This window comes from Crocodylus siamensis, chromosome 15 (genome assembly GCF_052110815.1).
Source record: "Crocodylus siamensis isolate JL-2025a chromosome 15, ASM5211081v1, whole genome shotgun sequence".
Classification (NCBI taxonomy): Eukaryota; Metazoa; Chordata; order Crocodylia; family Crocodylidae; genus Crocodylus; species Crocodylus siamensis.
The window spans coordinates 17,274,853-17,291,037 of record NC_143409.1 but is presented as its reverse complement, the minus strand read 5'-3'; the positions used below and the strand labels follow the sequence as shown (position 1 = coordinate 17,291,037).

The following is a 16,185-nucleotide window of genomic DNA, read 5'->3' as shown; positions in this document are numbered from 1 at the left end:
TCTTTGGTTCACTACATCGATCCTCCTCTCCCTCCTCAGCCCATAGCCTGAAACCAAGAGGATCGAGGAAAACACCACCTGCGCTCTCAACCCCTTTAGCCCCTTTATAGTTTCATAGTTTCATAGTAGCTAGAGTCGGAAGGGACCTAGGTAGATCATCTAGTCCGACCCCCTGCCTTGGCAGGAAAGAGCACCGGGGTCAGATGACCCCGGCAAGGTGCTCATCTAACTTCCTTTTAAAAATCCCCAGGCTAGGAGCCTGCACCACTTCCCCTGGAAGCCGGTTCCAGGCCCTAGCCGCCCTGACTGTGAAGTACCGCCTCCTAATATCTAATCTAAACTTTAGCCCCTGTAGCACCTCATGACCCGGCTGGGAGCGTTCTGAGCCATGTCATTTGTGTCCACATGGGTAAGGAGCATAGAGTAGTGGTCAGTGGACCAGAGGAGCTCAGGGATCCTCTCCACATTGTCTTAGATACGGGCTCCCAGGAAGCAGCAGACTTCCTGGGCTAAGGGGCCAGGGTGGCAGATTACTCCCTCAGTCCCCCTCCTGGGGGTGGTAGCTACAGTTGAGCCTGGGATACCTGCAGGAGCTGGCAGCTTGGCAGGCTCTGCTGGGGCTGCAAGAGGTTCATACTTGTTGCAAAGCTCCAGTGGGGCAAGGACCTTGGTGCAGCAGGCCTTGGGACCCTTGACCACCTTGGTCCATCCCCTTGGCTGGCCAGAATGGGAGGTCCTGGAGTTCTCCCTTGTTGTGGAAAGACACCTTGGTCTACTCTCTGCCTCCAGGGGGTGAAGGGCCTGGCAGTAGGAGTCTGTCTCCCGCTCACCATCCCTGATGGCACGCAGTCTCTGGACTGTGGCCTGGAGCTCCTCCAGCTGGTGTGCCAGAGACTCCAAAAGGGAGCAGACCTCACAAGGGAAGGTGGCTGTGCTCCTGGACCCCAGAGCCTAAAAAAGTGACAGGCAGCCCCCACAGCCAAGAGCCAGGGGCTCCATCTGCGTGGAGCCCGGAATCATGGGCTCCGTCTAGGTGGAGGCCTCTGAGGCACCAGAGTTGGGGGCTGCAGACCCTGAGGGGACCCTCAGGTTGTGGCACATGCCCATCTGCATGATGCCACTGGGAGGCTGGCTGCAGCTGGGACTGCCTTCCCTAGGGCACACAGGCAGGGCCTTGGGCCGTCCCGCACACCCTCCTGCACAAACTCCGCGCTTATTCATGTGCCGGGCAGACAAGTGCGCCTGTTTGTGCGGCCTGTTCGCAAGGCTCCGGTCGCGTGGCTCCTTGGGGGGCTGGGTGAAGTAGGAGCAGGGGCAGGGGGAGACCCTCCTCAGCCCCACTCAGCTGCCTCCTCTCCACTGCCTGGGTGTTAACCCCCCCCCCCCATCATGGGCTCTGCTTACCTCCTGCTGTGCTGGGTGTCGGCAGGGTGCTCTGCCGCTGCTGGGGGTTGCTGGGGGGTTCAGGGAGTGGAGGCGCAGTAGGCTTGCACCTATGCATCTCTCACTGCTCCCAGAGCCTGACTGGGTTTTTTTGCTTTGGCGGGCCCTTTTAAACTGCACGTAGGCACAGCGAGCCCGCTGTTGGAACTACACTGCTCCCAGGCTAGGGGGGACCCTACCCAGGATTTGGGGGACCCTGCCCCACCAGAGAGGCACCTACTCTCTCCCTGTGGGGCTGAGCCAAGTAGGAGCCGGGGTGAGACCCTCCTCAGCCCCACTCACCTGCCTTTTCTCCGCTGCCTGGGAGTTAACCCCCTCCCACTACGGGCCCTGCTTACCTCCAGCTGTGCTTTGTGGCTTGCCCTTTCAAGGAGCTGTTTGGGGCTGAGGGAGCAGAGGTAGGGTATTTGAAGGCTGAGGGCATCACATGTATTTGTGCATGTACATGCACATGGCCAGCATGCAGCCAGGAAGGGTGGTGGGAGCATCCCTGGCAGCTAGATGCAGGTAAGTCTGTGGGGACAGGGATTGGAGGGTCTCGGCTTGGGGAGTGTCTGGGGGCTGTGGGGAGGAAGGGAGAGCAGGTGTGGCAGGGGTGTGTGGAGGGGATGGATGTGTGAGCGAGGTAGGTGCCTGCTGGCACTGGGGGAACCTGTCCAGGTGCTGGGGTTGCAGCAGGGTGGGAGAGGCAGGGGAGGCCCCTGCCCCTTCAGTGAGGGAAGGGAGCAGGGAGGTCCCTTCAGGGGCAGCAGGGAACTGCGTGGCTAAGCCGGTGCTCTCAGGGGTGGGGCAGCTGGGAGATGCTGCCGGGCTGGGGGGAGCAAAGGGCTGCAGATCAGGAGTGAGGGGCACTGGCAGGGCTGGGGGAAGTAGAGGGGTTCCAGGTTGGGGGTGAGGGGTAGCAGCAGGGACAGGGGCGGTGGGTTGGGAGTGGGGGGCACCAGCTTTGTCTGGGGGACGGGGTACTGTGGGTCAGGAGGGAGGAGCAGCAGCACAGCGGTGGGAAGGGTGCTGTGACTTGAGACTGAGAGGCAGGGGCAGGGCATGGGCATATCACTGCTCCCCCCACCCCCCGACAAGTGTCCTCTTTTTTGGTAGCCCTAGTTTCCTAGATGTGTCACAGTAGGTTGTGGTTGTCCAGTTTCTGCTCTGATTTATTGTAATGTGCAACTGAAGTGACTCTTATGAGCTCAATGGAGTTATTCCAGATTCACTCCATTGTACCTGTCAGTTGGCTTTTATTTTTTTCATCTGTCTAGTTATGAGCAATAAAGCACTTCACACCTTCACCACACAGACAAAATTTCTTGCCAAGCAGGTGTTCCTTGCACAATTTTGCTGGCTGCCCTTATAAACTTTTCACTGACTAGCACCTGTGGTCAAGTGTCAGTCTACTTATGAATGGCTTTCTTGATCTCTAAATTAGTATCCCTGAATGCAAGCAGGATAGGAGAGATGATGTCTCAGTGTGAAATATTTTTGTTGAGAATAATGCCAGTTGAATGAGCCTGTTGAGTGTCTGCCTTTGTAAATGAAAGGATGTGAAATCCATCTCTAAAGAAGATTCAGCCTGAATTGATAATGAAATATTTTTGGCCATAGGAAATCAACTGTGGTGTGTGTTCCAGTGGAAAAGATGGGCAATTTACTCTGTAGGTCCTTAGGTATCTTCCAGTGGCATCCCAACAGAGCAATGAAAGATAAGCTACGGGGGAAAAGGCATCCCAGTCTGAGTGTTTGCATACATGAACACTGGAACCAGAAGCTCTTTAGTTGGGATCATTTTTATCCTCAACTGACAAATAAACCAGATACATGTAACCACCTTAAAATGGCTGATCTACTACCCTGATCCTGTAACTTTCAAGTCCCACTGTGAAGGTAGCCATGTGTTTGGCTGGGGTTTCATTGCATGTCCTGTCAAAACTCCTGTTTCCTGCATTTGCTTCTCCTCCCTGAGCTTATTTTTGTTCCCACCCTGGAGACCTAACTCTCACTGTTTTTAGTCATGACCTTACTGTTCTTGAACCACAAACTTTTTCAGTCATTCTAAAAGGCTCCTCCAGGCATGTACCATGGTCCTTCACTGACACCTTTTTCCCCAGCTATCATATTTTGGGCACTTTGTTATTCCCTGCGACCAAGTGTACTGTTCATCTCCTGCTATTACCCTGGGACTGAGCCTGCTCTTACCTTATCTTCTGAGGAGGCTGGCTGGTAAGAACAAGGAGCAACAGTCTCAAGTTGCAGCAAGAGAATTTGAGGATAGATCAGGAGCGGGCAATGGTTTCAGGCGGAGGGTTGCTTACCGAGTTTTGGCAAGCTGTCAAGGGCCACATGGGTAGCTCGGCCCCTTGACAGGGGCCCCGTCCCCTAGTCACCATCTTGGGACCAGAAGTCCCTCCCTCTAACCCCCTACCCTTTGCCACCAGAAGTCCCTCCCCTTGCTCCCAGAAATGCTCCTTTCAGTAAGGGGTTTTGCCAGCTCTGGCCTACCCCCTACTTCCCCCAGCCTGGCAAGGGAAGCAGCGTGACCACGTAGGCGAGCTCCCCAGGGTAATTGTCTCTGATATGTCCTCCATAGGAGGTCTATATTGAGCAGATTCTTTTTGGTATTGGGTGGTGGAACCGGAGCGTGCTCCATCCACTCCGTGCATTGACCTGGTATTGCAGTGCTTCCAGGACCGGTGCAAAAAAACAGAAAAAAAAAAAAAAAAAAAAGTTTTGCCAGCTCTGAACCAGAAAAATACCAAATTTTATTCTAAAAAATGAACGTGTACAACATTCATTAATTAGATTTCAAAAAATATTTTTGTCCTGATTTACATGTGTTTGTGTAGTGAACACAGAGGTGATTGCACAACAGCTTAAAATGAAGTCTTACTCTTGTATACTGTGGGGGGTATAGGAGTGGGTATAGATTTGTGGGGGGCTGTTTGGGTATGTGGGGGAAGGTGGATAGGTGTAGGGTGAGGGAGCATGTGGGTGTGTGTGTGGATATGTGGGGGTGGTTGGGTATGGGGTTTGTAGGGTGCTGTATGGGGAGGGAGGGTGGCTGGGGTGTGTGTATGTGGGTCTGCATGTATGGCAGTGCAAGGGGGGTTGTGGGTGCATGTGTATAGTGGGGAGTGCTTGTGGGACTCGCCCTTTGACAGCAGTGAGGAGCAGATAAATATTAAACTTTTAAACTTTTTAGGTGCCCTGCGGGCCAGACAGAATGGCCTGGTGGGCTGAATGGGTCTCACAGGCCATATTTTGCTCACCCCTGGGTTAGATATTAGGAAGAATTTTCTCACTAGGAGGCCAGTAAAATACTAGAACAGGTTACCCAGAGAGGTTGTGGACTCTCCATCCTTGGAGGTTTTTAAGACTTGGTTAGACAAAGCTTTGGCTGGGATGGTCTAGTTGGTGTTGGTCCTGTTTTAGTGGGGGTTGGACTAGAAGATTTCCCGAGGTCCCTTCCAACCCTAATTTTCTATGATTCTTTGATTCTAAGGAGAACTTAAGCAATAACTGTGAAATGAATATAAAATGACATGAAAATAAAAATGTAGTAAACCAGTTCCCATCTGACTTCTTTGTTTGAATGAAAGGACCATCTGTAGTACTACTTTGTAACAGGAGAATAAGAGTTCAAGCTATTTCCAGTCCTTACTCTTATTCAGACTCCATTATCCAGCAAAATGGGATGGCTGCCTTCCTTTTTTTTCTAAGCTTGCCCTGTCATCACACAGACAGTACTTCGCAATTGGAACAACTTGTCACAGGTCCTTTTGAATCTTGTATTCTATCTGACCTTGTCTCTTCCAGCTGGAGTAAGCTTTTGAGATCAGAGCATAGGGTTTAAAGAGAAACTGTAACACAAGGTTGTTACATCCCCCAGCGAGAGCTGTAACAGTAATTCCCTCCTGCTTTGGCATCTGTTTAACTTTGCTTGTGTCATTTACACACCGCACAGTATGACAACTTCTAGCCCATCTCTGGGCAGCATGGGGCTTACAGTTTTCTTGGTATGCTGCCATCACTTGATTTTATTTATTCTCTTGTCATCTAAACTAAAATCTCAACATGAAATCTCAGCTCCTACTTCATCCTTTTATTACAACTATCTTTTGTGCCTTTGGGTGATATTTTAGTTGATAATGAATAAGGGAATAAATGCAGCTACATTTCAAAAGCCACAAATGAAGAATGTGCCAAACCAGCTTGTGGAAGACAAATACCTCTGCCGCTGTGGTATACCACGGCTGGTGTCCTGCATTTACATAGAGGGGGGATGTTCAAAAGCTTTTTTTATTAGCAAAAATAAAAAAAAGTCTGCTTGTAAAGTAAGGCCAAGAAAAATGTAGGTTCAACCTTTTAAGTTTTTAGTTATGGAATGTGATGACAGTTGATACCCATCATTATTTTAAATGTTCTCCCATGAGCCTTCTTAGTTACAGTAGGCTTCACAATGAGGCTTCTGCAAGGTTTTGCATCCTTTTCTTTTAATACTAAGTTAAAGAACTGGACACCTCCACTGACTTCTCTTTTAATGACATGGAGGATAAATTTAAAATGTTTGCTAACACTGGAATGCTTTCTCAGCAAAATGAACTAAAAAATAATTGTTCACTAGGTTTGTATAGAGTTGAACTTACTACATCTAAAATGAGTTGAGATATTGTAGGTTTCTATTCATTGCATTTCTGAGTAATTTTGACAGAAATGCACCAGTTCTTTTATTTAAATGTACATTTCACAGTTGCTTTTTCAGCCACTCCACAGAAAGTTGTTCAAATATTTTGCTCAATGTGTTACCACTGAGGTCAGTAAAATCTCTGGTTATGGATCTCGTTTTGGAGGAAACTAATGAGGTGGTTCAGTGATGGGAAATTTGCCAGTGTTTTGGAGCTTCTACCCAGAAAAGCCGCCAAAAGTGTAGATGCTTCTGCAAACTGTATCCAGGCTCCTTGGATCTGTAGAGCTGGATGGGAAATATCACAAGAAAAGCTTTTCTTGCAGAATTTTTGCATTTCCTATCTTAACCCAAACCAGGAACTGCAGGCATGGGAAGAATTAATAAAAATAAAAGAAGCCAAGGTTGAGTTAAGTTAAGGTTTGAATCAACTGTTACTTGTACCTGTTTGCTTACCAATAATTTAGGTCATTACTTCACTGTCTAAACCATCCCAGTATGTCCTTAATGAACACACCTCTTTCCTCTTACTAATTATTAGTAAGTACTGCGTCCAGTTTTGGGCTCCACAATTCAAAAAGGATGTGGAGAAGCTTGAGAGAGTCCAGAGGAGAGCCACGCGCATGATCAGAGGTCTGGAAAACAGATCTTACAATGACAGGCTGAGAGCCATGGGACTCTTTAGCCTGGAAAAGCGCAGGCTCAGGGGTGATCTGATGGCCACCTATAAGTTTATCAGGGGTGACCACCAGGATCTGGGGGAACGTCTGTTCACCAGAGCGCCCCAAGGGATGACGAGGTCGAACGGTCACAAACTCCTGCAAGACCATTTCAGGCTGGACATAAGGAAGAATTTCTTTACTGTCCGAGCCCCCAAGGTCTGGAAGAGCCTGCCAGCGGAGGTGGTTCAAGCACACACATTGAACACCTTCAAGAGTAAACTGGATGCTTATCTTGCTGGGATCCTATGACCCCAGCTGACTTCCTGCCCTTTGGGCAGGAGGCTGGACTCAATGATCTCCCGAGGTCCCTTCCAGCCCTAATGTCTATGAAATCTATGAAATCTATGAAATTATTGGGCTTATGGTGGCATGACCTCCACTGCCTTAAAGCTTGTGTAGCCATTTATATGCTTGCAAATCGTGCCCAATCATAATAAGATTTTACTCAACCTTCTTACAGGTATAAATGTCTACATAAGGGGGTAAGCAGTAGAAAATTGGACCCAATTGTATTTTACAAAAGCATCTCCTTTTTTTTTTTTCTGTCTCTGTCTTTTTTGTTTATGCATTCAAGAAAAAACTCTAGGGGTGTAAAATAAAAACTGCAGTGTCATCCATGAGTTTCATCAAAGACCTTAGGAAACTTTCAAAATGATTATAATCTTAACCATTCGACTATAAAATATCCGATGACTTACAAAACATCACAACTCAAAAGCTGCTCTGTTGCTTGATCCTGATCTTACATCAGTCTGAACCTGCTCCCAGTGTAGTCAAAGCAAAATTTCCACTGACTTCAGGGAAGTCATATTGGTCCATTATGTTGCCAAGTGTGCACTACACATGCCACACAATGGAAAAAATAGCATTTCTTTTTGCTATCTCCATCAAACACTGGATGCAAAATTAATTATTAAATTCTGCCTTGTGGCTATGGGTTTTCCTAATTAATATAAAGTCAGCATCTGGCCCAAATTCAGGATTTAGACTGTATGTTTTCCTGCCTCCAAAACAATGCACACTTCCCAGTCAGCTCCCTGCTCTCAATTTTTTGGTAGCAGTCTCCATTGGCTTCCATTTGCTTTACCTCTTTCATCCACAGTCTGACTCAGATGAGGTCATCCACTTCCATATTCTAGCATAGTTTTAAAGAATTGTACAGTTGTGTGACTGGTTTAGCAAGTGATAAGGCAGAAGTTTAAAAATCTATGTTTCCATTTTTAAAAAAAATTTTGCACTTCACTATGAAATACCAGGCATTAATATTCAACAGGAAAACCTCAATTACCATGTGGACTTTGTAGAATTAAAAAAAGTTTAGAATTTCTGAGTTTCTTTATAAATAAATTGCTGAATAAATAAATTATAGTGGTTCATCTTTCCTTTCAAACAATGAAGGAAGTTTTCATAAGAGTGCATCATACTTCGTTTTTGGTGCTTTAATGAAATGAGTGTGTACTAAATGAACTCTTGTCAGTGTGCTGTTGTCACGCTTGTACCTAATCACTGTTTTCTCTCAGACTGTAAACTGTTAGGATTGGTTAGAGTATTAAAGAATGTGTCTTAATTGTAAATGTCTATTAACGTTTTTCCCCCCAAATTAGATACATTGGTAAATATCCAAGTTGACATATTTTACCCAGACACAGCTCTTTTTTAAAGAAAATGTCAAATTTTGTTGCGTACTATGGCCCTGATCCAACAAAGCACTTAAGCATGTGTTTAAATTTAAGAAAGTTATAGTCCCATTGACTTTAAAGGACTGCTAATGGGCTTAAAGTTAAGCACACACTTAATTGTGTTGCTGTGTCAGGGTCATTTTTGGTATGAGTGCCTATGTAAATTTATACAGCTCCCTTTGGAAGGATTATAAAAACCTTGTGCTTTGGGGTTTCAGCCAGCCTCTAACTACTGCAGTTAGAAAGAAACTTTCCTTGGTAGAAGTTTTTCTCACTTCTGCTCCCTGCAAGATTCATTACTCTGAAGCAACTGGTACTGGCAGCTGTCAGAGACGAGCTCCTGAACTAGAAGGACCTATAGGCTGTCCCAGTGTGGCAATTCCTTTGCTTCCTAATACTGTAGAGTACAAGCACCTGTATTTTATTTCTGTGAGCAGCCTGCCGGTGGATAAGATGCTGTTAGTGCACTTGGACTGTTGTGTCAGGTGCCAAACACTGCTGGTTTCTTTGGATTTCAGTGGGAGCTGAGGGTGTGCAGCACTTTACAGGAACCAGTCAGCAATTAACAGGATCAAGCCAAAGTTTGGGAAGCTCTGCTTAAGTAAACCGCAAACACTAACAAACTTCATAATCCCTGGGCTCCCTCTACACTTCATAGGTATCATACAATTAATTGGTTAATTGCACAATTACCTTGAGACCAGCTACACGTGCAATGCATCTGTCACACCATAAAAAGCTGTAGCCAGCTATAAAGTTAGACCTCGAAAATGTTTACTAACTTTATAGCTGGTTGCTATCACACTTCAGTGTGCATGTGTTGCAGGGTCTCCCCCGCAGCTGGGACTCCTGTCAGCTCGACAGGGCTCCCAGCCACAGGGGTGCACCAGGCCCACCCAGGTCTTGGAGTCCCACAACTGAGGGGACTCTCAGCCCCAGCAGCCATGGATTCTGGGTCCTGGCAGCACCCTGTGGCAATTGTCCAGCCTTGGGGGTGCATGAAACTCCCAGGGCTTAGAGACTGTAGCTGCTGTGATCTCCCTGTCTTGAGGAGTTTTGTGTACCCCGGGAGCTGGAAGAATGCCATGGGGTATGTTGGGTGTCTTTGCAGCTAGGAGCCCCTCAGGTGAGGAGGCTCCCAGCTGTGGGAGCTTGCTTCTTGCCAGTTAGGGGGAGCCCAGGATCAGACTCCGCTGCACAAGCAATAAGGTGTGATGGGATCTAATGTGCAATCCCACAATTGTGCCTCCTGCCATGAACATGTGACATGGTGGGAGGTACAAATGTGTGCACTGCGCAGTAGATCCCATCATACTTTTACCTGTACATGCAGAGGGGCCCCTAGATACCAGTCCCTTTTTGGGGCAGTTGGAGTAGTTCAGCAGCAGCTTCCTGAAGGGTGATCAGCTCCCTCCTAACACTGATTAGCAGGTGCTCTTTGGAGAGAGAGGAAGCTTACTATTCCATCTCTTCCACAATAAATGCTATTCAGGGAATAGCCAGAGAATCTCATGGGAGTATCTAAAAGAGTAATAAGTCATATACTGTTCAGTTCTCCTTCCCCTTCCTGTCTTGGTCTGCATTGGCAGAAAGTAGTTGGCTTGACACAGTAATCTGTCTTCAGAATCCACCACAATGTGTTAATATTTTCTAGGTTTAGAGTAAACACAATTTAAAACATTGGTTTTGTCCCAACCTTCTGTAACTAGCTGTTTATAAATTATTATAAATATGTCTCTCTGCAGTAAACCAATTTCTTTTATTAAAGAAGGGGAGGAAAAACTTTTGAAATATATAGATGTTTAACTTGGATCCTAGTAAATTAGGCATCCCTTTTTACACAGATCTTTAGGAAGGAACAAAGAGTAGTTTTTATTTCCCTAGCTCCTACAGATCAGCTCCATTTAGGAAGATTTAAAAGGAAATCACTATATTTTCTTTCTCCAGCTGCTTCAGACCATTAAGGAAATTGCTTATAATATTTTTCATTTAACTTGTCCAATGTATCCCACACCACCCCAAGGTAAATTCATTTGTTGAACTCAGCCTGCTTGCAGTGGTCTACTTTTGAATATTGTTATCTGGCCCTCAGAGTAATAGAAGTTTATGAACAGGGCTGACCCTGGGGTGAATCGGGGTGACCACCCCAGGCCTCATGCTTTGCGGGGCCCTGCGGGCATTGCTGTAGGTGCCCTGCCACAGCCGCTATGTGCTGCCACTGCCAAGCGCTGCTGGCTCTGGGTGCTTGCCACTGTCGTCCCCCCCCGCCCTGCCAGCTCTGAGAGCATGCCACCTCTCTCCCTAGCCCCCGCTCTGCCAGCTCTAGCTACTTGTTCCCCACCACCACCACTGCTGACACTGCCACCAGCTTCTGTGAGTGGTTGCCATCCCCACTCCCTGGGCCCTGCACACCCCTAGGAATGGCTCCGGTTATGAATGAAAACCTATAGTCAGTACATTAATGACCTGTAACATAAGATGTTATTGCCATTAATGAGGAGCATAAACACACACAGATAAATTGATAGATTGTCCAATGAGCAGTTAATCACATCATATTCTTGCATCATTAAGTCTAAATGGTAGCCTGTAGTGTTATGTACTAGAAATGGCTAAATTTGAAAAAAGTGCCTTTCACCATCTCTGTTAAACATTATTGCTATGATGACCTCTGGCAGTCTTTCTCAGGTTTGTGAAGAGAATGCAAAGGTACTTTCTGCCTTATATCTGGCTTTGCATGCCTAAAGAGCACGGAGTGTTTGGTGTGGAAGTTTGGGCTTTTTTAAGTGCAGTTTGGCCCTTTTGAGTGTTCTTGGGGTTTGAGGATATCTTTAGGTTCTGTGCCATTTTTGCTCCACGTGATTCTTCTTCCTTCTCATTCCTCCCCCCACCCCCACCCCTTTTCTTTTTTGCTTCTTTTTATTTAGTTTTGTGGAATGATGGGAGTCGGAGGCAGAAATGAGAGGAAGTGTTAAATGAGAGGAAGTGTTCCTGCAGTGTAATTATAAGATTAGGCCATATTGTACAAGCAAATTTCAGTATTGGCTACGTTCACTAAATGCTCAGTTAGAATGTAGCCATGCTTATGTTGTAGTAGTTCATTAACATTTCTGTAGAAACATTATAACCGTACACACATTACAAGTACTTGCCACTATCTCCTCCTCCAACGTTTTTTAATTGCTATACTCAACTTATTTGTAGGTTTATTCCTGAGCCCTGGTCTCCGTGCAGCACAACATGCGGCGATGGCGTACAGGTGCGGGAGGTGAAATGCCGCATTCTTCTCACTTTTACTCAGACAGAAGTGGAGCTGCCTGAGGAGGAATGTGAAGACCATAAGCCACTGACAGAACAAATATGTCACCAGGCACCATGTGATAGTGATCCTATCCCGTACACCCCAGAGTTTTCACATGGAGAAGATGGCAATTTGGTTTATGATTGGGAGTATATTGGGTTTACTCCTTGCTCAGCCACATGTATTGGAGGTATTTTAACAATCTTTTTCTTCCGTGGTGTTTAAATTTAATGTTGTCAATGGCTCCTGCAGTTGTCTTGTACTGATGATTTTCGACGGGGTTAAAAACAAATGCAGCATGAACTTTGAACTTAACCTGTTTATCTTTGATTAATGATGCCATCTAAAGGTATTTTGGGTTCCACAGGCCTCACAGGGTTGTCCTGGAAATAAAATAGGTATGCCATCTTTAAATGCTTGAAGCAGAAATTGGCTCTATCTAGCCAAGTAAATTGCAAGAGGTCTGTATCAGGGCTGAGGCAGCAATTAGTTTTTTATTATCAGATGACAAGCTACAAGGTAGCAGTTAAGTTCTCAGATAGTAGTTGGGTTTAGACATGTCCCTGTACATGCAACAAAACAGTGATGAATCTGCTTAAATGGCCTTTGTTCCTTCCTCCAAATGGTATGCGTTTAGTTTTTGATTTAATATTTGCATATCAACAATCCTCTATATTCCAAAATGCTGCCATTTTCTGTGGAATAATGAATGTGGTTAGACAGAGACACGTATATCCATCAATGTGAAGTTCAAGCAGGTTTTTGTGTAGAATTCATTACAGTACATCTCTCTGTAAGAAGTCTGTGTCTGCAAATAGTTAGGAACATTCCTCCTATGATGTAACCAAATCTCCCACTCATCTTAAGAACATGTTGCTGGCCAGTATTACAAGTGTTGCTACTATATACTGTACTTCACTGCCTGGACATAGAAGTGAATTATGAAGTGCTAAGTGGAAGCAGTGGAATTATGAGCGCACCTGTATGTGACAAGAATGATGACCTAAGTGGGAAGTGAAGACATTTGTACCCACAGAACCAATATAAAATGTAGAAAAGGGCTGAACAGCAACAGTTTGCAAATAGAGACCCAATCTAATGTTCATAGAAAGGTGCCTCCTTTGTGTTCACCAATTGGAACGTTGAAGACAGAAGTTGGGAGGGACGCCCAGACCGCTGTCAACGGGATGGTAAGTGATTGGTGTAAATGGCTCCCTAACATTTTCTTTAATTGGTGACATTGGTCTACAAGGACACTAATGTACCTGGTTAGAAAAGGTGCGAAGTCTTGCTAAGCCCAGTGGGCTTAATTGGGCATTATGACCGCGCCCACACAAGCATGGGCATTTACTTCCCTAGGGACTGTGGCAGACTAGTAGGTGGCACGCCTGTGCTGAGCCACCCACCCCACTGTGCCTGTTCACCTACCAAGCTCCAAGTGCCTCCCTGGGGCACCTCACATCCAGCCAAACCTATTCCTGGAGCATACATGCAAGCCTGGGGTCACTGATGCCACCACCCAGTGGATCTGGTCTGTCTTTGGCCCTAGGCCACCTGGGGTACACAGGCTTTGTAGACCTTGAGGGTACTTGACCCACTGTGAGAATTTGGGGTGCTTCCTTTAGCCTGAAGCACAAAAAGTAGCCTCCCTTAGCCAGACCAAGGGGACATGGAAGCACCCTCCTCTCCCTCTCCTAGTCAGTTCACCATACTTGGTACAATGGAGAACTTTATTGATTACAGAGAGTAGACTTGGGGAAGGGTAGAAGATAGAGAAATATCACAGAATAACCTTAGAGCAAATAGTGTGGCTGGGTAGCCTTTGATCATACATCTGCATTACTGCCAGCTATATATCTAGATAGTTTCCAAATTCATGGTGTGTCCATGAGTTTCAAGAGAGAACCAGAGCCCAAGATGGAGGCCCCTTAAATGCCCTGTTTGACCTCACCTGCTATACCCAATCAGGACAGGTTTTGTTGACTGCTAGCCAATCAATTTAAAAACCATCACTGGTTACTTGGTGGAGTGACGGGGGCTCCCACCCCTGCCCCTCATGCCATGAGATCACTGCTTAGGACAGTAGTTGTATAAGAAGAGATGATTGCTTAGTGACCGGAGTGATAGACACCTGAGATTGAGGAAGGGGGACACAGACTAGCCCCAGAGTGAGGAGGAGGCCAGAATGGGATTTCATCACAGGGACAACTAGCAGCAGCACACTTTGTGCCACCACCAGTTGTCCCCAGGGAACGCCTGTGCCACACGTCCTCTAGTGCATGTCAGGTTACCCAGGTGTGGTAAGAGAGGCTGGATCCAACATTAGGCTGGCCTCAGCAGCCTTACTTGGGGTCCTGGGGGCTGCAGCAGTGGTGTGCACTACTCTGCTTTTTTTTGCTTAGGTTTCTTTTGACCCCTGGTATCCAGGGATCACCCCCTTCCCCCCACCCCCATGCTGCTCCCTTGCATTGTGGAGAATAGATGAATGTGCAGTATGCATGGCCACACTCATTTGAACATGGCATATAGGTGCTAAAGCCCAAAAAGATACGAATCACAATATGTGTCTGTATGAGTTGTTTGCAGCTATGGTAATGATGATCTTATTTTATCTATCTGCATTGTTTATTTCAATAATATATTTTAAAGCAATAACGAAAACAGAATTATGAACAAGGAATAAAGGCTTTTACTACCTCCACATTTTTAATCCTCTTAATTTTACTATCTGACCTAAATTTCAGAAGTTATTATGAAGCCTCTGAAGCAAATGATAAAGCTTAAGACCTGATTTTGCTTCCACTATAGCCTAGTGAGTATTTTGCCATAGGAGAGGCATAACTAGCAGGGTTTGTGCCCGGAAGGGTCAAGAGAAAGGGGGACCCTGAGTGCCAGAAGAGATGGGTACTGAAAGTGGCAGGAGTCTTACCTGTTCTGCAAACTCAGTTTGCTGCTGGTCCTATCACGGCATGGTCTGCCCACTCCATTTGTTGCTCCTGCCGCAGCAATGGCATGAGGCTGCTGCTGCGGAGGGTAGAAACTCCCTCCAGGGGGACCATGCTGGTGCCCCACTAAGTTCACAGCCGGGGCTGGTGTCCTGCTCATCCCTCACCCTCCAAGTTATACTACTGAGCTGCAGTCTACAATATTTGTCCTTTGTGATTTCATGAGGCAATTTGACCCAACCTTTCTGTCTAAATGTCAGTGTATTGAAAACATTTCTTAGGCGTGTACTGCAAAAGAACCATTTGAAGAATGAGCCAGTGTTTGACATCAAAGGTGTTTCCCTCTGTGCTCTTGGGGCTTTGGTGTTATCTCTAGCACCATACACTGAGATATTCTTCATATGTGCTGCTCCCAGGAAACGTGGGAAGTTATCTGTGTTGAGTACTTCCAGAAATCCCTCTGTTCTTATACTACTTAGGTAGTACTGAGCTTGTCCTGCTATGAGTTCTGTTTGTCTTCCTGCCTTAGCAAATACCTTTGAACATATCACAAGCTGCCTGCAGATAAATAGGTTTTAAGAAACCAGACTTTCTTCTTGTTTTAGATTTTTGCACTGCGCTGGCCAATTATTTTGCTTTGTCTACCAATTTTTCTATTGTGCAGGCACAGAGGACCTGATAAACTTCTCAGTTTTATGTTCAAATCTCATTTCAATGAGATGAACTGTGTACTTCCAAAAAAAAGGAAAATAAGTGTCAGCTAGGTTTGGAATATTGAGAATTAACATAAATAATATTAACTTCTGTATCTAGCATGTACATAGCTAGCACAACTATTGAAATACATCTCTAAGGATATCTGTATCCTTTTCTTTTCTACCCTGCACTTTTCTCTCAGGGCCCACCTTTCCCTGATTGAGGAGAAAATCTGTTGGGTCTGAAAAAGCTACAGACTTTATTGCTTCTTGAGCAAGGATGATATCTGTGTTCAGTATTAGATTTTCCCCTCAAGTTCTTCCACAGACCAGACATTTAATTTAAATTCTTTCCTGGCCCATATCATAAAAGGAGGTAAAATGCAGACAGTAACATTCTGTTAGAGATATAAAAATTATAAAGAAAATCCACTCTAAAACACATAATCAAACATCATCTTTCTCTCTAATTATTTTTACAAAGCTTTTATAGCTATAGAAATTCTAAATGTATTGTTAACAAGATAGCTTCAGTTTTCCTGTATGATTTCTGCACTCTTCTATATAAACCATTTTTTGGCTCATCATGTCTGTTATTGGATGTCATAAAATGACCGCCTTTGAGGGCTGTTAGGTTATGTTATGCCTGTTATCATAGTTATTACTTCTGTCATCAGTCTGCTCATAATTGAAAATAGATGTCCTCTATGTTAGTCGGTGAA

General features: G+C 45.6%; 1 protein-coding gene and 1 non-coding gene across 8 annotated transcripts in view; both read left to right on the top strand.

The window, feature by feature from the left end:
* The window catches only part of ADAMTSL3 (ADAMTS like 3), a 369,750-nt gene that overhangs the window by 288,150 nt on the left and 65,415 nt on the right, over positions 1-16,185 (top strand). For all 7 annotated transcript variants that reach the window (XR_016439382.1, XM_090029326.1, XM_090029327.1 and 4 more), the window contains one exon: positions 11,727-12,013. Coding sequence is in view for 6 of the 7 variants with exons in the window: in XM_090029326.1 (XP_089885452.1) it covers positions 11,727-12,013 (287 nt within the window). In the remaining variant the exon portion in view is untranslated. The remainder of the gene's footprint in view (positions 1-11,726; positions 12,014-16,185) is intronic.
* On the top strand, positions 3,943-4,141 carry LOC149852163 (U2 spliceosomal RNA). Its single transcript, XR_016439478.1, has one exon. It is a non-coding gene; the product is annotated as a U2 spliceosomal RNA (small nuclear RNA).